At 30.8% G+C, this 27,007-nt stretch overlaps 1 protein-coding gene across 1 annotated transcript; it reads right to left on the bottom strand.

The window, feature by feature from the left end:
• Nucleotides 1-10,197: 10,197 nt before the first annotated feature.
• On the bottom strand, nucleotides 10,198-19,556 carry LOC147078445 (retinoid-inducible serine carboxypeptidase-like). Its single transcript, XM_085957106.1, has 9 exons — nucleotides 19,483-19,556; nucleotides 18,363-18,592; nucleotides 18,087-18,186; nucleotides 16,904-17,034; nucleotides 15,439-15,760; nucleotides 14,763-14,948; nucleotides 13,749-13,826; nucleotides 11,667-11,821; nucleotides 10,198-10,341 (listed from the first exon to the last, which is right to left on the bottom strand). Exons 1-9 carry the CDS (start codon nucleotides 19,535-19,537, stop codon nucleotides 10,282-10,284), a joined length of 1,317 nt encoding a protein of 438 aa, XP_085813232.1. The 5' UTR covers nucleotides 19,538-19,556; the 3' UTR covers nucleotides 10,198-10,281.
• Nucleotides 19,557-27,007: the final 7,451 nt, after the last annotated feature.

A 27,007-nucleotide genomic window follows, 5' to 3' on the forward strand; every position in this document is an offset into this window, starting at 1 on the left:
CCGGTAATAAATTTAGATTTACTTCGCCATTTTTGCTACGTGGTACTTCACCGCGCCAAAGCGCATACACCTTTCCTTAGGGCGTTAACTAAACGCCTTTCGCATTTCCGGGTACAAAATAATCTCAGGTCCCTTTAATTTGATTTCGTGGACATATTTTATTTAAAGTGCTGCGAGTATGTGATAAGCAATAACCGTAGTTGTATAACGTAATAGAAGGGGAGAGTTTCAGTATAAATGCATAGTATGTACAACTAATATTGTAATATAATTAACTATTTCTTTAATTCAACGAATAATACACAAGATTTAAGAATGCACCATTCTAATTATTGAACATACATAATTTTGAAAAACCACTTCTGAGAAAAAATATTAAAACCAATAGAAAAAATCTTTTTTGAAAAAAGTAAGCCACCCCGGCAGGGAATCGAACCCTGCATCTCCCGGGTTTACGCCCCATCCACGCATTACCCCTATGCTACGCAGTGACATACTAATTGCGACAAATTTTAACTATTGGTCACTTTTAATACCCACAGATGGGGCGTAAGCCCGGGAGATGCAGGGTTCGATTCCCTGCCGGGGTGGCTCACTTTTTTCAAAAAAGATTTTTTCTATTGGTTATAATATATTTTCTCAGAAAGTGTTTTTCGAAATTATGTATGTTTAATATTGTAATACTTAAACTACTTAAAGTAATCACGATATAAAGGAACACATATGTATTGAATCATTTAAAATATATGTATTGTTTATTAAAGGAACGGGACATCAAAAGACTAGAGGCTGTATTACCGTACGACGAAGATATCATGAGCTGATCACTTTACCAATGAGGAAGTTTTAAGTCAAGAATATTTAAAGCTATCACCAAGAATAGAAGAGCAGCATACTTTGCCTATATTTTCCGCAATGTAAAATATGATTTATTCCATCGCATAATGCAACGAAAGGTAGAATGTTACCAGAAGTAGTTTCTCTTGGCTACGCAACCTCGGTAAGTGGCTTAATATCTAAAGTTTTGGTGATGTGATACGAGTGGCTCCGAATAAGGAGATGTACTGGAATGTAGTCGTGAAGAAGAAGTGTTGTTTTTATTAATTCAAAAAGTATTTTAAATCAGAAGAATGCTCGCAACAGGCGGAGACAATGTTTAATAATCAATCCTTGTAAAAAAAAACTGTAAACTTACTCCACTCACTTCACTCACCTTACTACACGCCACAAGTCCTTCTACTGCCCTAACATCGATGCTACTGTGCCTCTTCCTGTATAGTGCACCTATGCGCCAATCTCCTTCTCATTCTTAAAGCTTCCTGGGTGATTGGGCATCTTCCACCTTTAAACCAAGCAGTGGCTGTGTCTACTTCTATACATTTTGTATGAACTTTACACACGTAAAACGTGAAGCGCTGTTATGTCGGTATGCAACATTAATAAAAATAGACAAACATGCTGCTAAGTCAGATTATGTGTATTCTGTTATTTTTGACGTATATAACGTTTTTTGTATTCGTGATGGTCGTCCACCAGCCGCTCAATAATGTGGTAAATGAAAATTAGAAGTTTTGAAGAAATAAATAAAGCGAAACCAAAAATGTATAATAGTATCAACAAATGAGTTCTCTGGTGGTAATTCTTGAAGATAAAACTTACTGGACCCTCAAGATCGCGATATGTGCGTTGCCTCGGCAATTTTATGAGCATAACCATGTGAGATCTCAACCACTCTAGACATGTACGTTACACTACGTTGTACTTTGTAGACCATTCATTCATTCAAGAAATAAAGTCAATTATAAAAATATTCTTTTCGGTGATTTTATCTAGAATCGTCCTCGCTGACAAACGTGTAATATACATAAACCCCCAAGCTTACCTCGCAAGTTGTAAATGCTGTTTCAAAAATAACATTGATTTTATTTTCAAAGTCGGTTAAATCCATAATCGGCCATTCTAAAATAAACGCAAAACATCGTCAAACACACTTCGGACTGCAAATAAAATATTGTATTTTTGCAGATATATGTATTAGCGAATAAAGCGAATAGTAAAATAAAATGTCCTTACATCATAAAAATTAATAAATGTTTAAGCTTTGTCGTAAAAATATATAAAAAATAGCTGCTTGTGAATATATCATATTATATATCGCAATCAACCTCCGGTTTAATTATATTTGGCTTATAAACGAAACTGAATTTTATATTTATGAATATAAATAATATAATACTAGCTGAGCCAGCTGGCTCTCGCCAGTCTGTCTTGCTAGGTCTTGCAGACGGCTTGGCGGTGTTGGATTTTATTATAATGGTGAAGTATGCATAGATGGCGCCATAGTTTTCTCTTCGGGATGGATTTTTTATTCACGTCAGACAGTTTGACATTTCGCTGATAGTAGTAGAATGAGGTTGCGGAATCCTTCATCCAGCAGTGGATTGATCCTAGTTGATGATGATGATGATAACGATATGAGTATGTAGATAAATATAATATCACCAATTTTGATAAATACAGCAATTCAAATGACAGAAAGGAATAGAATCAGGCTAGAGAACCCTTCATCCAGCAGTGGATTAGATCAGGTCGATGGTGACGATGACGATGACGATATTAATATGTAGATAAATATAATATCACCGATTTTGATAAATACAGCAATTCAAATGACAGAAAAGAAAAGAATCAGGCTAGAGAACCCTTCATCCAGCAGAGGATTGATCCTAGTTGATGATGATGATGATTATAACGATATGAATATGTAGGTAAATATAATTTCACCGATTTTGATAAATACAGCAATTCAAAAGACAGAAAGGAGTAGAATCAGGCTAGGGAGGGCTTTATCCAGCAGTGGATTGGTTCAGGTCGATGATGATAATGACAATATAAATATGTAGATAAATATAATATCACCGATTTTGATAAATACAGCAATTAAAATGCAGAAAAGTATAGAATCAGGCTAGGGAGGCCTTGATCCAGCAGTGGATTGGTTCAGGTCGATGTTGATAAGGATGATATAAATAGGTATAGTATCACAAATTCGTTTAACTGCTAGTAGTAGAATCAGGTTGTGGAACCCTTCATCCAGCAGTGGATTGATCCTAGTTGATGATGATGATGATATGAATATGTAGATAAATATAATTAATAGTATATAGATAATATATTATTAATAATGATAATTATAATTATAGTAATGTATGTAATGTATTAATAATGATAATTATAGATAATATAATAAATGAAATTCAAGAAATCTACTGATATTTGTGTTTCTCCATAATTGTAAATTAACTGATGATTCTTTCAATAATAAACTTGAAATGATTTACGCATGACCTTTTTTGATGTTATACACTTCTAAATTGACATAAAAAGCATTGTAACTCTACCCAAGAGCGCCATTTTACCCATTAATAACATCATTGCTTACAGTAAATTAATATTATTAGTTATTGTTATTCTTATTAGTTTTAAATCATATCTAATAAACCACATTTTTCAAAATCTACTGATATTTTATGAAATCTACTGAATTTTTTGTCAAAATCTACTGAAATTTTAAATTTTGACTTGGCAACACTGGGTTGATCGCATAGTCAGTGTTGCCATGTCTATCTACTGATTTTTTTAAATTTTGACTTGGCAACACTGGGTTGATCGCATAGTCAGTGTTGCCATGTCTATCTACTGATTTTTTTTTTAAATTTTGACTTTGCAACACTGGTTGATCGCATAGTCAGTTTTGCCATGTATATCTACTGAATTTTTAAATTTTGACTTGGCAACACTGCAACCCAGTGTTGCCAAGTCAAAATTTAAAATTTCAGAAGATTTTGAAAAATGTGGTTTATTAGATATGATATAAACTAATAAGAATAACAATAACTAATAATATTAATTTACTGTAAACAATGATGATATTAATGGGTAAAATGGCGCTCTTGGGTAGAGTTACAATGCTTTTTATGTCAATTTAGAAGTGTATAACATCAAAAAAGGTCATGCGTAAATCATTTCAAGTTTATTATTGAAAGAATCATCAGTTAATTTACAATTATGGAGAAACACAAATATCAGTAGATTTCTTGAATTTCGAAAAAAAATCAAAAATTCAGTATATTGGCAAATTTCAGTAGACATGGCAACACTGCTGGGTTGATCGCATAGTCAGTGTTGCCATGTCTATCTACTGAATTTTTAAATTTTGACTTGGCAACACTGGGTTGATCGCATAGTCAGTGTTGCCATGTCTACTGGAATTTCATTAGATCTACTGAAATTGTTGTCAGAAAAAGAAGAAATAATGATATTTGTGATGAACAAAAGTCACTTTTTACATGATTTTTTAAAAGACACTTGTAAGATTATGTCAATATGCACGCTTTCATCAAACACAATCGTTGAATTTCATACATTTTTGTCAATCTGCTGAAATTTTGAAGAAAAAATCAAAAAATCTACTGAACTTAACTTAAAATTTTAGTTGGCAACGCTGGTTGATACCTTTTAAATATATGTTTGGGTTATAATGAGCTAATTAAATGTATATATTATGTTTCATTGGTTCAAAAAAAAAATCATTCAACAGCCTTACAAAAAAAAAACAAAAGTGACATATTTTAAAATTTTATTCTTTGCGTTGAAATGACAATACGTGCGCGCCCGCGTTTCAATGAAATGATCAGTTTTAATCGGAATTCGTATAAATGTTATTGTTTATTTGAATAATTATAGTTATCTACGGGTACTTGTTATAAATGTGAGTTATTATATAGTGCTGTGCATTTTAAAATCATCATGAGACGTAAATAATATCACTTGTGACCTGTGAAACAACAAATGACGGGTGGTACCTAGTTTTTAAAAGTGATTTTTTTGTGACTGTGTTAAGTACTACAAAATTGTGCTCACTTCAAATTGTAGTTACTCGAATGCATCTGATAAGTATACATGTGGTGAGTAAATTGGAATAATGTAGTTGAGTATACATATCGCGAAAAATACGAAGTGTCAAAAGACTTGATTTCCGTCAGAGGTGTAGAAACTTAACTTAAAACAAAGAACTTTATTCACAAAAAAATAAATAAATCAGTTCTAATATGCTTATCGATCAATCTTATTATGATTAGTTTGTGAAAATTGATTGTATATATCGGTTAAAACGCATTTTAAATTGAAAGCGGCCATCTTTGTTTAGTCGGTTCGAGTGTTGCAAACATTGTGAAAAAATAAATTCCCATATTGTCAATAATGTGACGTATGTGCCGGAAAGCTTTAGAGAAACATCAATATTATATCGCAAGATAACTTAAATTCGGAAAACCCTTCCTTTCATACTCTATATGACCTATTTGAATTTCGAACATTCAATTAGCGTGTTTGACGTTTGAACCCATCGGACGTGACGAATAAGGCACACAATCGCTCGCCAAACATCGGGAAAGCTGTAGGATAATAATATATAGGAGACTAGCTGAGCCAGCTGGCTCTCGCCAGTCTGTCTCGCTAGGTCTTGCAGGCGGCTTGGCGGTATTGTATATTAATATAATTGTGAAGTATGCATAAACGGCGCCATAGTTTTCCCTTCGGGATGGATTTTCATTTACGTCAGACATTTTGACATTTCGCTGATTTGTCAGTTTTACAATTTGCATCTCGTCACTGCCAATACAAATTTGGAGTCATATGCGTAGTCTATTCTGGAGTCAGGCCTTCACAATATCACCTGACACCACTTCAGGCTGCTAGGCCTGCTATAGCAGTGGATTGATCCTGGTTGATATTGATTTAAATAATATGTATAACACCAATTATTGTTGAATACCTTTTAAATATTTTTGGGTTATATGAGCCAATTGAATGTATATAAGTTTCATTGGTTTAAAAAAATTATCATTTAACAGCCATAAAAAAATGTTACTTTATTAAATTTTGAAATAATATTCTATGGTTGATCCAGTATTGCCATGTCTACTGAAATTTCAGTAGATCAACTGATATTTTTTGCCAATATACTGAATTTTTCGAAATTCAAGAAATCTACTGATATTTTTGTTTCTCCACAATTGTAAATTAACTGATGATTCTTTCAATAATAAACTTGAAATGATTTACGCATGACCTTTTTTGATGTTATACACTTCTAAATTTACATAATAAGCATTGTAACTCTACCCAAGAGCGCCATTTTACCCATTAATATCATCATTGTTTACAGTAAATTAACATTATTAGTTATTGTTATTCTTATTAGTTTTAAATCATATCTAATAAACCACATTTTTCAAAATCTACTGATATTTTATGAAATCTACTGAATTTTTTGTCAAAATCTACTGAAATTTTAAATTTTGACTTGGCAACACTGGGTTGATCGCATAGTCAGTGTTGCCATGTCTATCTACTGATTTTTTTAAATTTTGACTTGGCAACACTGGGTTGATCGCATAGTCAGTGTTGCCATGTCTATCTACTGATTTTTTTTTAAAATTTTGACTTGGCAACACTGGGTTGTTCGCATTAGTCAGTGTTGCCATGTATATCTACTGAATTTTTAAATTTTGACTTGGCAACACTGCAACCCAGTGTTGCCAAGTCAAAATTTAAAATTTCAGAAGATTTTGAAAAATGTGGTTTATTAGATATGATATAAACTAATAAGAATAACAATGACTAATAATATTAATTTACTGTAAACAATGATGATATTAATGGGTAAAATGGCGCTCTTGGGTAGAGTTACAATGCTTTTTATGTCAATTTAGAAGTGTATAACATCAAAAAAGGTCATGCGTAAATCATTTCAAGTTTATTATTGAAAGAATCATCAGTTAATTTACAATTATGGAGAAACACAAATATCAGTAGATTTCTTGAATTTCGAAAAAAAATCAAAAATTCAGTATATTGGCAAATTTCAGTAGACATGGCAACACTGCTGGGTTGATCGCATAGTCAGTGTTGCCATGTCTATCTACTGAATTTTTAAATTTTGACTTGGCAACACTGGGTTGATCGCATAGTCAGTGTTGCCATGTCTACTGGAATTTCATTAGATCTACTGAAATTTTTGTCAGGAAAAGAAGAAATTATGATATTTGTGATGAACAAAAGTCACTTTTTACATGATTTTTTAAAAGACACTTGTGAGATTATGTCAATATGCACGCTTTCACCAAACACAATCGTTGAATTTCATACATTTTTGTCAATCAATGGTATTTTGAAGAAAAAATCAAAAAATCTACTGAACTTTGAAAATGTTAGTTGGCAACACTGGTTGATACCTTTTAAATATTTTTGGGTTATAATGAGCTAATTAAATGTATATAAGTTTCATTGGTTCAAAATAAAAATTGATTCAACAGCCTTACAAAAAAAAAAACAAAAGTGACATATTTTAAAATTTTCATTGGTATCTTAAAACGCCGATATGTCGTACGCCCGCGTTTCAATGAAATGATCAGTTTTAATCGGAATTCGTATAAATGTTATTGTTTATTTGAATATTTATAGTTATCTATGGGTGCTTGTTATAAATGTGAGTTATTATATAGTGCTGTGCATTTTTAAATCATTGTGAGACGTAAATAATATCACCTGTCGTTTTTTACATAAACAACAAATAATGACGGATGTTACCTATTTTTTAAAAGTGATTTTTTTGTGACTGTGTTAAGTTATATAAAATTGTGCTCACTTCAACTTACAGTCACTAGAATGCATCTCATAAGTAAATATGTGGTGATTCAATTGAAATACCGTATGTTAGTATACATAGCGTAATAAATTTATAGTGTCAAAAGACTTGATTTCCGTCAGAGGTGTAGAAACAACTTAAACAGAGAACTTAATTCATAAAAATTTAAATAAATCAGTTCTAATATGTTTATCGATCAATCTTATTATGATTAGTTTGTGAAAATTGATTGTATATATCGGTTAAAACGCATTTTAAATTTAAAGCGGCCATCTTTGTTTAGTCGGTTCGAGTGTTGCAAACATTGTGAAAAAATAAATTCACATATTGTCAATAATGTGACGTATGTGCCGGAAAGCTTTAGAGAAACGTCAATATTATATCGCAAGATTACTTTAATTCGGAAAACCCTTCCTTTCATACTCTATATGACCTATTTGAATTTCGAACATTCAATTAGTGTGTTTGGCGTTTGAACCCATCGGACGTGATGAATAAGGCACACAATCGCTCGCAAAAACGGGCAAATCTGTAGGATAATAATATATAGGAGATTCTATGAAAATACTTACAGAATCAGAATCAACAAAAATATCAAAGAGACTAAAAATGGAGGTAACCAACTTTGAAACTAATAGCTTCAGTTATTGGTTGTTATTATTCTCTTAAAAATTAGATTTATTTATGTTCTCTGAAGTGAAATGTAAGCATTAATATCTGATTATTTCAATGTATACAAGATAACATAAAAATGCAGAATATCATCTGATATAAGTAAAAAAGCAATATTTGAATATGAGAGTAGCAGTACTTTTATATCAAATTCCATATTATTGTACGCATTACCTATTCAAATAAAGAAATTATACGTGTTATTGCATTTCGTTTCTTTATTGTGAAAATACATTTGAATAAAAGCGAAGGGTAGAAAATATTTTACTATACTAAGCCTGCATCTTTATTCTTGAGCGGAGTCATTTGTTCAGCGAAGAGGTTCGTATCGGAGCAAGCATCGGAATAATGGCTTTAAATGGCGAATTTTATTTGTATATACATGAACATAAATAAGAAAAATGGGTCGCATTTTACTATAATAGCCGCCCAGTACAATCATAAACGGGGAGAGAAATTACCTCTACAGAACAAAATATTTCTAGCACCATAATACTACTACCGACTTTTTTTATAAGTATAAACAATATTTAAAAAATAGTTGAATGAGAATATTCTATTTATAATTTACTCATCTACCCATCGTCACTTCAATTATACTACAACTAGATAACTTGATTTTCACTGTTTTTAAGATAGCTATTAAATATCGTATCCGGAAATTTGTACGTAAACAGTTCATCGCAGGACACTTATTCGTGCGCCGCAGTACGTGAAACATGAGTTCGTGTAACATTTAATCAAATGACGATTTCTTCGTTGAACATTTCACCGTGGAGTATATTTGTATATATGCTACAACATGTGGCAAATTTTATGAGATGTCTTTACTAGGTTAGGTTAGGTTAGGGTTAATCTAATTGGAACAGTAGGTACTATTTGCAAACAATTGCCGCATTTTGTAAGATAAGTACAAATGTATTCCACGGTGAAATGTTCAACGAAGAACTCGTCATTTGATAAAATGTTATACGAACTCATGTTTCACGTACTGCGGCGCACGAATAAGTGTCTCACAATGAACTGCATACGTACAACTTACATGTTACCATTGAATATGATTCTACATTTCCTTCTCTACAAAATGATAAAAATTATTAAATCGGAAAATATTAGATAACTTTGAAACCATAAATATGCATTAAATAAATACAATAGAATATTTACAATACACATCATTTAACTGTTTCCAATTAGACAAAGCACAATTTTACAATTTTATTTTAATTATAATAATAATTATAGCCTAGATGTATATTAACGCTTTCGCTGCTGAATAGATAATGAGATTTTAATTTCCCCCTTTAAAATGCACGTTAATTACATCGATCGGCCGCCTGGTCATTACGCACCGTGTGCGTCTTCCGCGTCCAAAGTATTAATCAAGTAAAGTTTAAATTTCATTTTCCCAACAATGACCAAAGCAGAGTTATCTAGTTGTAGTATTTAGGTGACGATATCATCCAGAAAACTGTTGAAATCGTGTTTGCATAAATTGAGAATCTTTAATACCTCCATACTGACTAGGTACTCTTTTTCGACGATATTATATTCTATTAGTGATTATAGACTTATTTATTACATTGATATGTATATTAGCCATTTACGTAATGTTGTCATAAGTGTGTACAAATAAGTAAATATATCAGTAACTAACCCATTAGATAATACGGAATTGATTCTGTGATAATTGAGTTAACATTTTAACTTATGTTTGATGTTTATTTTACGCACATTTGCAGTGTTTTTTTTTTAGATAAGTGCCATTATTCGCATACAATATATATATAAAAGTGAAATAATAAAATCTTTTAGTATAATATTATTATGTTTAATGTCTTTATTTTATTTAAACAATTGTATTGTTCATAATTGGTAAATATTACAAATTATAAAATTTAAACCCCTGTCATGTCTTTAAGAAAAGCTCTCGCTGCGGCAGGGTTGTCACCAGGTGCCTGAAATATAAAATTTACGGTTTATTTTTTGGTTTAGGACGATTCAGTGTCACTGGTTGGATGATTCCAACTAGACGCCATACCGACTAGCCAATGGGACAACAAAATGTTAAACATCTGGGCGCCGCAAAATAAATCAAGTTTTATAGATGTTCCAAAGACTGATGTCGATTGTTTACTTGCACATTCCAATCGTGTACTAAATGAATTGGGGGTTTGCCATCTAAACACTATTTCTGGGTATCTATTAAAATTACCTTGTGTTGGTTAAATGAAAGTAGACATCGATTTTAATTATAAATGAGACCATATTTTAAACGTTAAAATCTTAAGGTCTATTATAAGCTGTGTGAATATTCTATATGAAATGCTTTTAAAGGCCTCGATTTATATATTTTTAAATCACCGTATTATTATGTTTTTATTATTTTTAATCATTGCATATCAAACGTAGTGCTATACGTATAATGCTAAATTTAAGGAATTTCATTTATTCCTATTGATAAATTTATACTCTCAGAGAGAATATACATACATATAAATTAAACGTCATCTTCCACTATTGACAAAAAAGAAAATACATTAGATACATATAAGTGAAATTAACAACTAAAACAGGTTCATTCGTTTCTTAATTAAATATCTATGGGATAAAACTCTATTACTACCGAACAGTTTTTAAATGAGCATGTAGTATTAAAATTCTACGGTAATTGCATAAGTTATGTTGATAGTTATTTTGGACTATCAACCTATCCTCAAAAAATTAAAAATAAACATAAAATTTAGCCAGCGTACGCTTAATAATGCATAATATCATGCCGAAAGACGATAAGGGTGTACCTATTTAAATTCGTCTACCACGTACTAGTGATATTTAATTTTAATTTATAATATACTATATTATATAAATATTTTTTAATACATTATAACATATGGTCAAAAAATACAGAGATAATGGGGGGATGTTGGCTCAGATAGAAGAGTTAATTCTCAAAAGTTTTAACATATTACTATAAATACTCTAGTCTTTTATCAATCTTAACCAGCTCTAATCAATGATCCTTATTACACATATGCATATAGTATATAGTGGAAATCATGTATTTGATCTATACTATTTCTATTCAATACAGAATTTTATATATAATTATGAATTTGTCTTTTATATTTTCCATTAAGGTACGACGTATTTTCATTAATTTCTAATTTGGTCATTTAAAAACAATAATTTTTATGGTTTGTATTCAACATATTTTTTTAAATGATCAAAAGATTTGTTATCTTCAACATATAACAGGCAAATTATTATTGAAAATGCTTACACTGTGCCCCGCCACGTTTACCCAGTAGAACTGCAATTTACCACCAATCCTTTTATACCCTTCAAGAACATTGTTGACCCAAACCGGTAACCTCTTTGCATTCCTGTATTCAGATTCTCTTGGCCAGCGAAGCGCTTGAACCCAAGCTTTTTGTCCTATATAGATATAAAAAATAAATATCGTTAGTAAAACAACACACCCACTTAGTTAGTTATATTAATATCTATATTAATAGATTATGTAATCTACTAGATACGTAACGCATCAGTCTTGACATTTTCGATAAATTCACATTGACAGACAGGTAGCTTGGCAGTTTCATAATGCATAGTTGTTTAGTCACTTTAATACGGACATGTATCAGTTGTAACAAGAACTTTAGCCTTATTTAGTCACCTATTTATTGAAACCTTCTTCGTTACTGTATGATAAAATTATAACGAAAAAAAGTCTAATTATTTTTAATGATAATAATAAAGAGTGCGGCATGATGAAAATGCATGTAATACTATACAAAGATATAATGGATGACTAGCGTCTGAGTAGGGAAAAAGCAAAGGAGCATTTCTCTTTTTTAGTAAACTTTATCATTTTTTTAATTTAAACAATGGTAGCTCATTACAGTCTTTTAATGTAATATAATAAAACTTATAATATACCTACCTTAAAACCCTTCAAAAGTTTGTCATTATTTTCATATGCAAATCACATAGTGTATGTGATAAAAAAAACCATTTTCCTTTTAACCTACTCAATTAGCCGATATCAATTTGAGACTAGGGATTGCAATACCGGTATTACAGTATTTATCAATACCGAAATACCGGTTTTAAAAATACCGAAATTTTCGGTATTAAGAAAGCACACTCGTTTACGTTTTTGAAAATGAATTATAAGTTATGTGCTGCTAAAATGCAAATATTTTGAGTGAATTCAACAGAGGTGAAAAAATAATAAAACGAATTTCATCAAATATAATAATTATTTATATAAGTTATTGTCGCGATGAATTATCATAATATTATTTCGAAATATAAAACATCAGTGACAAAAATGTTTAATTATTCTATAATTACTGATGACTATACAAGCGTTGAATTTAAGAAGCTTTTCCTGCAACCGGACTTATTTACACTTGATGAACTTTTGAGTGCTTTAGTTAAAATTACCAATATATTCCAATTATTTGTAAAAAATCACTAGTTCTACAATTTTTATCAATACATATTTTTAAATGTCATCACAATAAATGTAGGTATGTAGGTTTTTGCTAAAAAATAATATTTTTAAAAGATTTTAACAGCTCTATTTATTAATACGCACCTACTTTTTTTAAATATTGAGGAAATACCGTTATTCAATAATAAATTCCAAAAAACCGGTATTGACATTTTCATTCGGTATTGCAATCCCTATTTGAGACAATACTCACTGTTAACTAAATGCAATAATATAAGTATTTAGTAATCGCTGCATACTGGTATAAACAAAACGTTTTCTGCAGAATAACCTACGAAGACGGTCCATGTCTGTAGTTGTAATCATTTGTTACTGTACTCAATCATCAATAATAAGTACTCATAAGTAATCAATTGTCATTGTACTCATAAGTAATATATCGTTATGGTCTTCATGCTACTTCATCGCAGGATAAAACAAATGTGATGTTTCATGATGATTTGTATCGTGTGATTAACATATTATTTGATGACACCATAAAGGTTAATATACTTTTAACAATTACTATTTAATTTTATGAACGTGTTAAATTTACATATTTTTTTAAAATATTTTACTCTCAAATTACATTTCAATTTTACAATTCTTCATTCTTGTCTTATATTATTTTGTTATCATCGGTTATTAGTATTTATCAATTTTCTGGCTAATTTTGTATAATTATATAGGCTATATAATTATTTTGTGTTTTACTATGTATTATGATACACTGGCTAATATCTGTAATGCTATATAAGATTCTTTTAAACAAATGAATAAATATTATGCATATTATGCCGGTATGTAACAATTATTCGTTTATAATAATAATAGATTAGGTATAGTAAATCAATACAAACATACCTGGAGTATCACAGATGACATCTAGATTACCGTTGTAAACTTGTACAGTCATGTTTGTATTAGTAAGAAGATTTTCAACTAAAATTTACAAAAAATACATTAAATTAATTATCAATAAACCGGGCCCGAGATGATTCTGCGATAACATTTCCGATTATTAAGTTGTTCAGGTCCCGAGTCTGACAAATTCACACATTATTTTTCAATATTTGTGAAGTCATGGACTTATCTATTTCTCATAACAAAACTGTTAAGAATACTGCACGAAATGGAAAAGATCCACATCGGATCGTAAAACCAATATTTAAATATACATAATACATACATACAACCGCAAATAAGATAGGATTATTAATATAGATTTTGTAATTACTATACACTACCAACATTATAAATTACAATATAAATTTTAATATACTGACAGTTACTGGGTTATAAAAATTCACGACAAATAGATAACCAGTATATTATTTTTTTAATATTTCATAGATTAATGAAAAAGTTCTTTTAAAGTATCATCTGGAGCAAAATACATAATATATGAGCCTAATTTATACAAATTTTAAATGAACTTACCTGTTCTACCATACATCGACGTTTAATTTAATATATCCAATCAATCGATGTAATATTATTTAAAATACAATACTTTTATTTTTGTTTAACAAAAATACACAAATCTTTCAGTAGGTGTTCGTAAAAATTCTTGCGGGTACATGGTTGGGAATTCCTGATGTAGACCGTCCAAATTACATTTTAATTTGATGCCAATGTTTGCAGGTGTGGAAGTGCGTCAGTTTCAAACAAATGATTGTGAAACAACTGATCTTTACAGACTTAAGCATAGAACAACAATATTCCAAGAACCCCAGTGACATTAATGTAATAGTATAATCTCTTTATAAGTAGGTTTTCTTCAACATTTTTGTTAATAATCGTGTAAACTAAAATTAACTCTTGCTATTTTTTATTATAACAAATTAATAATATGTGAAATTGTTATGTTATTCTTACTTATTGATGTTACAGGCTTCATGAAATCGACATACATAGCATTGAAAACTGAACCGGCTTGACTTCCCCATGTGACTTTGCTAGGGATACCAAGAGCTGTTTTAACTTCGCTATTCATAAGGACATCTAAATTAGCAGATTGTCTGTTCAAGTATTTGCTGTATGTATGTTTATCGAAGAATCTTTCTGCAAATAGAAAAGTATCAAGGCACTTTTTAAATTAATTCATAATTTTACTTAAGTGTATAATATGGCGATAATCTTGCTAATGGCAGCATAGAATGAGATCGATATTAAAATACATTTTTTAAATATCCTGTTTTTAGATGCGTCTAGTAACACTTTATTGCTCATTTCAAACCGAATGTCATAATCTTTGTAAAATTAACTTACATGTTGAATAATGCATTCATTTTTAGTTAATTTATTATGAAAATTATGTAACTATAGCTATATTACAGTGATTTACTTCAGTATTGTTTGAAGATGCTTTGTGATAGCTTTATCTTATTATAAGTAAATGCAGACATAAAAGTATTTAGACATCGAAAAATCGTAAACCCAATTAGTATACATAATCTTATTTTAACACACTTACATTATAGTTGTCGGGTATAGAATAAAATAATTCAGAATGTTAAATTACTCATTTAACTAAGAAATGTTAGATATTTACCAGCAATAGTTCTCCCATTATCTCCAAATGATCCCCTCTTTGCTTTAGTCAAGAAGTTATAGAAATCAACCCCTTCGGTCATTTGCAAAACAACGCTCTCGGTAATTCCCCACTCGACGGTTGATTGATAGAAATCTCCTCGATCAAATGTTGCCTTTGTTTTTAGAGCTTGTTTATCTATTGCCGCCTGCCCGGCTTTGTCAACCAAACTTACAGAGTAAAGAAGTGGTCCCCAGGACAGTACTGAGTCTGCGGGAGATATCCACGAGTTTCCCATAGCGATACCCGATATGTTGGAAGGAAGTCTATTTGCAAGTTGCTCCTATAAAAAATAAGGCCAATATGTTTAGTTTAGGTGAATAATTTAAATATGTTGGCTTATTCGTTTCGGGCGAATAACACTCAACGAATAGTACATAGCATATAGCGCATAAGTGACTCACTGGATCTTTCTTCTATAACATAAGCCCCGGAGTTTATATTCATATTACTCAAACAATTTTATTTTAAAATATTGCAAAAACAGTGTTGTGGCATTAAGGTCCATAATTAGTAAATTTAACAAATTAATATCGTTGCCATTTTTTATTTAATCCATGAACAATAATGTTTGTTGTTATAGAGATTTATAAACTAAAAAGGCGAAAGTGATCATTTACAACTTTATAATAGACGTATTTGATTTATTAATATTTTCTATAATCTTATCGGCTTCACAAAGAGGCTTTTTATTTGTTTTTTACAAGAAATATATATAAGCCACTCGTTTACCTCTTTATATATACTTACCTCCATTTAAAAAATACATCATTTAAATTATTCTAATTTTCTGTAATAATGTAATACTATAAATATGAGATAATAAAAATAATGTTTTAGCTTATCATTCAAATAACTATATTACTAAATCTTATTCTTAATATACATAATGCTTAATATACCTAATCCAAAGATACATAAGTAATAAATTGATAATCTTCCGATTAACCTATGACCATGTGATAATACCTATGGGAAATAATAAAACACTTAGTTATCTATTTTCATTATGAAATTAAAGCAACTTTTCTTAAGATTATTATATATTTTCGAATAGCACAATCCATTACGTAGATTTTGTCATAATCGTTGTTTATTTATAATTTTTAAATTATCGAAAAATATTACGATAAATAGTCATTATATATTACTTATTATTGTAAAAAAAATGATATAATAATAATATGTTAGTTCAATAAAATATTATCAGTCAGTCACATACCTACTAACTTCAGCAAAAATGGAATAAAATGAGAATAATACAAATTTATATAGAGCATTTTAGTAGATACCTACATACTTTAATGAAATTTTGAATCGTATGGGTGTATTAATTTTAATTAAAGTAATATTACAGTACCGTTTACGAGTAAAAAAAAATAATTGACAAAATGTGTCAGTATAAAATATTTTAATGGATACTTACTTTATGCATCAAAAGCGCAAAGTCGAGAGCCATTTTTCCACCATACGACTGACCATAAATATAAACGGGGACTTTTTTAAACTGTGGCATCTGTTCGTAGAAGCTTTTCATGAGAACAACCAAATCCAGAGCTAAAAGACAACATCAAAGATATAATGAATTGTAATAAAATTTATATTTATTTTGACGATTCTTTGCCAAAGTCACGATTTAAAATTTATACTAGCATACTTATGCCAGCTTGATCATCATAATTATTGTGGCCGATGTCAAATCGTCTTTCCTACTCCGCTATGTCCTCCGCAATCTCCTCCAATCTAGGATTCTAAACGCTTGTGCATCCTGGTTCTCCAACCACCGTAACTTGGGTCTTCAATTACTTCGCTGACTATGACTAATTCATTTCAGTTGAGAAATTTTAATGGTATTGATTATATTGGGTTCCCCATATTGTTTGGGGACTTTGGAGCTGTGACGATGACTACATTGATTATTTGTTTGATATATCGCTGGCAGGATCTTTCTTTCGAAAATAAGATGGCCGACTACAGACTTGTTACTGATGACCGAACATTCTGATCTACGTGTGAGGATTGGCTTCAATAGTTTTATTTATATTTAAATGATCTTATAATTTATATATTTATATTATAAGATTCATGCTATCTAAATCAATGACGATAATTGAGCATAATATATATATATATTTTTTTTTAAATTCATTATAATCGAAACAATGCTTTTAGATATTAAATAATACACAATGTTATTTCAATTTTATAAATATACTTATTATAATAATGGTAACCAGGTTATTTTGCAGGGTTTACCGACAGCCAAAAATTTGTGGTTTGATAATAATTTTAAATGATTCTCATTCAATTCAAAATTTTATGAAATTAATAAAACATCTTAAGCGCCTCCAATATGATTTTTTGACAGACGGGTAAAATGTATTGAGTTATCTAGAAAGGTCAATTTTTAAAAGGCAATAAATACGTTAACTGTGTTTTTTTATAAATAATATATCATAACCTACGGTGAATGTGAATAAATCGAATTGAAAGTGTACAAAAATCAAGTGATCTTTATGCGTGAAATATGAACGTTCTTCCAAATTGCTTAGCGTAATAGTTTTATTATTATGAGCGTATTTTTTTATTGGGCTTAGTGCAGAACTTACCAACTTGTTTATTATCCTTGGCAAGGTAAGCTACATTATCAACGTAACTATAACCAGTTCCTACAGGATTATCGATCAACATAAGATTGAAATTTTTTACCTGAAAATAAAGCATCAACATATATTAAAATCAAATATGTATTATTGTAATACCATTTCAGTTCATATTAAGCCTTAGAATTCTCCACAAATCACCTGCTTACTTCTACATTTCCTTGGTTAATAAGTTGGAAAATGCTGTATAAAAGATAGATGCAGTAAGTAGAATAATTTTACCCATGTGCTATTTCTAGGTTTCAAATCAAGACCAAGAGGTCCAATGATCTCAAAGTTGCCATATCCGCACGAAGATCCACCTGGACCTCCTTGGAGCCATATGATCAGAGGACGATCGGTTATCTTTGGAACATCTGCTGTGGTGTGATAGAGCCACCAGAACATATGCGCCCCTGTACGGACGGTCACGTACCCATAATCTTGCTCTCCTGGTCCAAAGCCTTTTCTGGCTATAAAATATAATGTCATTGTTATACTAAATAATTTATTAACTATCTAACAATTTAATTTTTCACAAAGGAAAAAAAACACACTTACATATTGTCAACAATATTTTTTTTATAAAAGTAAAACTAGGTGACTTTTCTAAGCAAAACAAAAATGTATTATAAAATATTTTTTTCGGAAATTCTACAGGTCCAATCTGGCTATGTTGAAATCAATTTTAGGTTACGAATTTAATTTAAATAATAATAAATCTACAAAAAATTGCCAAAAGTTTGTCGGCCAGTAAAAGTGTACATGGCCATGTACATGGCTCAATTGGTAAATTATATTGGCGTAAATCCAATGAATGCAGGTTCCAACCCGTGTTTTCAAATAATGTATGTTCAATACATAAATGTTACGTTCTCAACTCTTATGAATTATTCATTGAATAACAAAAATAATTTACCAAATCATTAGGATTAATAAAAATCACTCGTAAAGTCGTAAAGGACAATCAAATAATAATACAGAATTAATATGTAAAATATATAGAATGTCCGTTTCCAAAATCATTGATACTGGTTCAAATCTCGTGTCTGTCTATCAAAAATAATCACATATAATAATATTTTTTCATTGCATGTTATCCAGAGCACTGTCATAATAGCGCTATATTGTACAATATTCAATTCATATTAGGTGTTTAGTTGAATTCATTGAATCAACATCAAGACAATTTAAATACTTGAGATATTTATTGTGGAAGCTTTAAAAAATCTAAATTATATTTGTGTATTAAAATTTAATTTAAATTTGTATAATAATAGTTACTAACATTATAATTATTATTTTCACAAATCTATTTAATAATCTTTTTGCAAAGAATAATAAAATAAAAATAATATTTTACCTTCAGCAGTACCCAGTATGACGGCTAGAGCCAAAAATAATACGTCCCACTTCATGATCAATAGAACAAGACTTAAAATTAAAAATAAATATTTACTCCTAAGATTTATTTGTTGAATAATACTCAAGTGGTATTTATCATTTATATAAATATGGGCTTAAGATTATAAATGCCTTATCAGCAATTGATTCCCACTGACTTAAGCAACATTACTTAATTCCTTTCGCCTGTCAATGTGTTGTAAGTAAGTATGTTCCTACTAAATTATAGTAAAATGGAAAATCCCATCTTATCAATAATATTACATATTTAGTATAAGTAATATTATATTGTTATCAGTGATTAAATTTATAATATTTTTTTATTACTGTCTCGAGTAATCCACTACTGCAGTGGAATTCAAACTGTGCGCCGCGACTAATGGCCAAGGGTGCCGTAAGCTGTTATAATAGTTTAAATAATAATTCCAGATAATCTTAAAACAACGCGTTGATACATGTTTATAATAAATAATAGATTCTATTCAGAATGCTTTATCTTATGATTTAAAGTTGTTTTTGAACAGCAAATAATATATCACTGACAACTGTTTTAAAAAATACTTTCAGGGGGTAATATGGAGAAGTGTAATACTATATGGATTCAAGACTTGAGAGAAATTTAGGTAACCGCAGTGACTTTATGTGTATCTAAGACGTCACGCCTTGCTCGGAGGAGGTTAAATAGGGAAAATATGCGACTTTTGAGAGTAGATTACGTGAGTTTGTATTTTTTTCTGCGGCAGTGCTAACGATCGATGCGTATATTGGAATTTGCATATATAATTATTTGAGTCAACTTTAGTGTGGCACGTTTCCCATATATGTAACTAAATACCTACATGTTGTTTGATTCCAATATTTGAGAAATTGTGAATAATTGCACGCCCTCTCTTCTCACTCGCTCTTCTTTTTTTTAGAGCGATGTGAAAAAAATATTAGAGATAGAAGGCGCCGCGAGATGGAATAATTTGAAAACCACTGCACTTCTACGCGAAGACCTCTCTAAACAGATTCAATCATTAAATTATTTTTACATGTTTTCTAGGTTTCCACCACTACCTGTCATGTATGTACAGTCGTGAATATGCACGGTCGCCTTCCATGATACTATAAACGTGTCTGAAAGAAGTGATTTTAAGTGCTCATTCCGTCTCGAGACGGAGCCGCACAAAACTGATACTGCAACCATGCACCGTAGTTTTTAAAGAAGGATGTTTTTTGGGCTGACTCTGCTGTCCGCTGACGTTATGCACTTACTTTTCCATAATATGCTATTCTACACTGAGTTTCTGAAAATATCTCTTACTGAGCATCTATATTTTTATGCATAAGTGATTACGCTGAGTGGACACCAGTTGAATGCTATGCCTTTTAAGCACAAAGAGAGTTCACTTTTTAAGATATTATTCAGGTGATCAAAGGTTCTAATACTGATAACATGATACTCAGTATAATATCAGATGTTATCTATTTTGTAGTTACATCTCATGAAAACTAGGGGAGAATATAAAATTAAAATTAAATCCTCTATTTCTTCTATATTTGCTCATCTGTGTTTGAAAATTATCCCGAGTCATGGATATGATCATCGTTTCAGGTATTTGGCTAACTTTCAGGTCGCTAGAATTCAGTTAGCTTAAATGCATTGGATGTCAGGAACAATGGTGTTGTATCATTTGGAGACATTGTATCAATGAGAGTAATTGTGCTGAAGGTTTTACCCAATGACTAATTATTCAAAACCTTGCGCATTAATACACGTGGTGAGTTTTATTAAATTACATAAGTTTACATTTGAATCTTTTCCAATATACGAGTATATATTTTAGATATATTATAAGTGCTTTACATATTATTTATCTTACAAATTACTATATATGTATATGTATATTTATAGTAAAATGTCAAATAGTTTGTCTTTAAAGTAATTTTTTTTATTATGTAAAGTATAAGTTTTTTTTATTATGTAAAGTCTTGTCTACTAGTTGATAAGAAAATTATTAAAGTCAAAGTTTATCCAGAACTACCCGTCACATGACGTAACACTCACAGCGATATTGTCACCAATTAGTCAGTGATAATGGTATATCCCTAAAAAGCGCAAAGCTTTGAAAGCTCACGAAAGCGCCGGATGGACGGATGTTTAAACTTCATTAGTCACCCTTTGTGCTTCTTTCGCGACATCTCTTAGCACAGGGTATGTTTACATCTGTGTACGGTATCTGTCTTACAAGCGAGCATAAATTACCCGTCACACAAGGATACACCCTTTATATATAAAGGATTGTTTTAGATGGTTGAGTACAATATTAAATTGTTTTTTATATTGTTATAATAATGTACAACAAATAATTATAATATAACTAATAGTTGATTATGCTATTCATATAGTAATCCCTGTTTCACACACACACCAAATATAATCGCATGACTATTATTCAATTACTTGTAGATACCTATATAAAAAAATATCCGCGCGACTTTATATCGTGCGATAATATTTTCTGCATTTCAAATAGAGGTAAAGGTTGGTTTGCTTAACTCTTTACCTGTATTATACGCTCTAATTCAGTGGTTGAGTCGAATCTATTAAGTATACTATTTTTATACTGTAATTAGATATTTTTCGGAACATTCTTCATAATACAGGACTAAAAAAACTCAGAAACATTCATATAAGATAAATCGAACCACATTTTTTAAGGATTTTTATAACATCTATGTTTTTGAGGTTTTTCCAGATTTAATTATTTTTTTTGTTTTTATCTTACGTTTTCAGTTATGGTTTTCTGTGCCTATTATTATAACTATAAAAAACATGGTCGAAGTATTGTATTATAGAGTTGTTAATAACTCTGTTTAACCTTTAAAATATATATATATATATATATATATATATATATATATATATATATATATATAAATGAGAAGCATAATAAGAATAAAATAGAATAAACAAGTAAAAAATAGATTTAGCAATCCATTTGGTACTTTGTCTTGAAAGTTAAATATAAACTATTAATTTCATTATTTTAGCGTTTATATGAAACGTATCTTTTTAAGTTATATGTTTACAAATAACATAAGATTATGCACCTGAGATTAGAATTTTTTTTTTGACCATGTCCGATCCTAATAGGGTCATATGGGCCTCCACAGAGTGGAGGTTTGTATTAACAGATTTTATTTTACGAGAAATGGATGTCAGCCACTTGCTCAACCTATTCGGTTCATACTCTGACTCATACACAAATTGAAAAACAATATGTGTACTTGCCAGACCCAGGATTCGAACCTGGGACCCTCGATACTAAAGACCTACGCTTAAGCCATGCGGCCATCGTGGGTGTCCATGCGGCCATCGTGGGTGAATGCGGCCATCGTGGGTGATTAGAAATTTACAATGTATTAATTTAGTTATAAATTAGCATGGCATAATATATAAAAAAACAATATTCAAAATGTTTAAAACAGTACCAACATAAAATAATGTAGTAGTAGTAGGTACATTAAAAATAAAATCATACGTCAATATAATGTATTTTAAGAACGATTATTTACTGTAAATACACACTAATTGCGCGCTTACCAATGGACGATATGTTACATACTAGAGATATGTGACATTTCAATTATTAAACTAAAGTTAATAATAAAGAGGTATGATATGTATTATAGAAAAAATACCAATATATAATTAATTATAAATGATCATTTTATTTCATATGTACATGCGCCGTTTATAAATAATTATATAATATATCATGAGTAGTAAGTACAGGGTATGTAATCCATCTGAATCACTGTGACTATATACATAACATCATAGTAATGTATGTATTTTTAATGGGTATTTGAATTGTTAATTCCCTTAAAGACAATTTAGCTAATTGCAAGTATATTATTAGTGCAAAACGTGTGGAAAATATGAAATATTTATAAAGTCACGCAATTCACTAAAATATTATTATTTAAAATTATTATTGTTATTTTCAATCAAATATAAAGTAAAACTTTTTGAAACGTTTAGCTTTTTGCACGGACACTACCAAGACGAGAAGGTAAAAATGAAAATAATCTTATAATATAATTTTCTTTGTTTTATATTATATAACATGTATGTTTGATGTATATTTTAAATGCAGCGACCATTAATCTAAAGCTGCACCTTTATTTAAGACGTTGTGGATGAGACGAGCGCTAATCAGACTAATGTTTTTTCGCGTTGTGTTTGTGTTGTCCGTTGACAATAAGATAGATGCTTCAACATTTTGACTAATGCCTCTTTCTTTGACTTGTAATGCTTTGTGAAACAAATAAAACATTAATAATTTCATCATTAATGTTTCCGCATAATAGAAATACAGAGTTTTTCAAAAAACATATTTAAAAGAAGGTATACACTTTTATATAAAATTTGCCAAATTTTATACTTAAGAATACCTACTTTACAATCAGTGTTGTAAATAGTATAGTGATTTACAACATTGTTTTACTATGATTTTTAAGCGATATTAATTTCCAGCTTATCTTTAATGAGGGTTTAATATTACAATGTATAATATTACAATATGCGGGATCCTAGACCCATCCTTTCAATGTGTATATTTCAACATTTTCTTCGTTTTCATCTACACCTGACCACATCCACAATTTCATTTTTTTAGAATCTGTTAACTTTTATGTGAGCCTCTGTCTTACGATTCATTGTTTTTTTGTTGTTATTTATTTGTTAATTGTTTTCATTTTACACTTTGCAAAATACGTTTAGTTTTGGCGGACTGTATAATATGTTCTACTTTCAATTTCATATGGTCTTTGCATGAATTTATTTTTGCTGTCTGTTATCGGGATTTTGTTTTTTTATTGAATTTATTTTGGCAACTATATCTCTCCCCAAATGTCTCAATGATAAGATGACCACATATTTTTATCTTGATACCTCCCATGAAAATTACTGCAATGAATAATTTGATGTGAAATATGAATGAAATTACCTACGTTTGTATAAAAATATGATTTTTTAAATTTACTATTAATATTATATTGATATCGATTGAAACCATCTTTTATACAGTATACACAGAAATAGAGCATAACATCCCTTAACCAAGTTAGTAATTGATGAATCATTATAAATATTCCGAATCACCAACTAATCATCAACTCAACAAGTAAAATATTGGCATGTCAAAATTCCAACAAATTAAAACCCTAATAAAAATGTAGGGGCAACTGATTAATTTTACTATTACGTAAATCTTATACCGATGTTTAATTTTTCCATACAAAATTACGTAACTGATAAGTGAATTGATCACCGATATTTAAATATATTTTTAAACTTATCACTTTTCAATTACATTTACTTGAGCTCTAAGATTATGTGACAGAAATGGATTAATCGATGTTAAGAGTTTGGAATTTCCATCTAGATTATCATGATATCAGGTTTGTTGACTTATCACGTTGATAACTATATAATAAAATTCAAACTTACGTGATAACAATCATTTTCGCGGGAAAGCGAGATGTCACTCCCAAGGCCTCGACGTCTCAGAAATCTGATGGGACACCGGTATCAGCAAATGATGTGTCTCTTGGAAACTCCACTACCGGTGAAGAATGGTCAACGGTAGTGAAGAGGAAGAGGGCAGCCATTGCGATTCGTGGTAGCTTTGGTGGGGCGGTGAGGGGGGCGGAGGTGGTTAAAAATTACCACTTCTACCCCTTTCATCGCGACACCACAGTTGCGAACTTGAACGACTATATTAAAAAAATTACTAATTGTACTGCTGATTTCACAGTAGTTAAACTGAAGTCAAAAGGTGATTACGCTTCATTTAAGGTAGGGATCCCTACTAAGCTAAGTACGTTGGTTTTGAAGGCGGAAAATTGGCCCCGCCATTCATTTATTAAAGAATGGGTTGCCAGGATGGAAACACCACGGCTACCGAGTAGCTGACTTAATAATAACAATAAAAATAAGAATTGCCCTAAGCAATTATTATTCTACTACCAGAATGTTCGGGGCTTGAAAACAAAATCTGTCGATTTTTTGAGCAATGTTTTGGCTGATGACTATGACATCATAGGGTTAACTGAAACATGGCTCAATGATAGTGTTTTTAGTCGTGAATATTTTGGAAGTGAGTACTCAGTCTTTAGGAGGGATCGAGACTCCGGCGCAGGCCACAGGCAGGGTGGGGGTTGTCTTTTGGGGGTTAGAAGTATGGAAGGGTTACAGGCCGAACGTTTCCGTGCTTTGGAGACTCAAAATGAGGACCTTTGGGTGAAACTGACCTACGACGGAGACACTATTTACGTTTGCGTCATTTATTTTCCACCAGCAAGTGACTTGGAGGTGTATAAGTGTTTTATTGAGAGTATGCTATCTAATATCAACTTAATTGGAGATAGAAAGATTATTGTAATGGGAGATTTTAATCTAAACTCAGCACGTAGTGGTAAAAGAGTCAGCGATGACCTTGAATTTCTATCTTCTGTTTTTGGATTTTCTCAGCACAATGATGTCTCTAACTCTAGCAATGGACTTTTGGATAGGGTATTTAGCAATATCGACTTATCGCTTTCACGATGCATATCTCCTCTTGTACGCGAAGATGTGTATCATCCAACTTTAGTTTTTCTGCTCAGGTTTCGGTCGACTCGTCCGCTTCAGACTCCAATTCCCTCTTACAAAACCAACCAATTCGGCGGGTGGAGGTTTGAAGGCGGAAACTTCAAGCTACTTTACTCATTGATGAGTGAAGTGGACTGGAGTGAGTTGCTCGAAATTTGTGATGTGAATGAGGCGGTACAATGTTTTTACAATATTGTGTATAATATTTTTGATCAATGTTTTTCGAGGAAGTCGCCATGTCGTGGTGGAAGGCGATACCCGAGGTGGTTTTCTCGGGAGATTATTGGGGACATTAAGGTCAAGCATAAATATCATACAGTATGGAAGGCTGGGCATGATCAGACTGACTATATCATGTTTAGCATCTATCGTTCGAAAGTGAGACAAGCTGTTCGACGGGCCTATCGAACATATATGGAAACGGTAGGAGATTCCATTCGCGAAAATCCTAAATTGTTTTGGAATTACGTAAAATCGTTAAGAAGAGATGGTGGGTTTACTGATAGGATGAGTTGGAAAGGCGAAGAGGTGACCGGACATGGAGTGGCAGAAGCATTTGCTGGTCATTTCAAGTCTGTCTACGCAAGTAGTATTCCAAATCTGGATGTTGCCTCAACGTCAGGAAAACCGTCATGTGGTGCCCAATCCGTCGATATTTTTTCAATTAATGAGGGCTATGTACTTCAGTTTATTAAAAAACTGAAGAATACTCGCTCTTTGGGACCTGATTATGTTCCTACATTTTTTTTAAAGGGTTGTATTGACTTCGTTAAAGGCCCGCTTTCATATATATTTAATCTCGCAATGGAGACAGGTATCTTCCCGGAAACGTGGAAGATGT

Source organism: Rhyacophila brunnea, unplaced genomic scaffold (assembly GCF_057557595.1).
Source record: "Rhyacophila brunnea isolate RB1 unplaced genomic scaffold, BYU_Rbru_1.0 scaffold_11, whole genome shotgun sequence".
Lineage (NCBI taxonomy): Eukaryota > Metazoa > Arthropoda > Insecta > Trichoptera > Rhyacophilidae > Rhyacophila > Rhyacophila brunnea.

Excerpts from the sequence above, each read along its gene's own strand:
- LOC147078445 (XM_085957106.1), bottom strand. The coding sequence starts at position 19,537 with ATGAAGTGGGACGTATTATTTTTGGCTCTAGCCGTCATACTGGGTACT. Across the intron at positions 17,035-18,086 it reads CAAGGATAATAAACAAGTTG|CTCTGGATTTGGTTGTTCTC; the intron begins GTAAGTTCTGCA and ends GTTGTCTTTTAG. Across the intron at positions 15,761-16,903 it reads TTGCGCTTTTGATGCATAAA|GAGCAACTTGCAAATAGACT; the intron begins GTAAGTATCCAT and ends TATTTTTTATAG.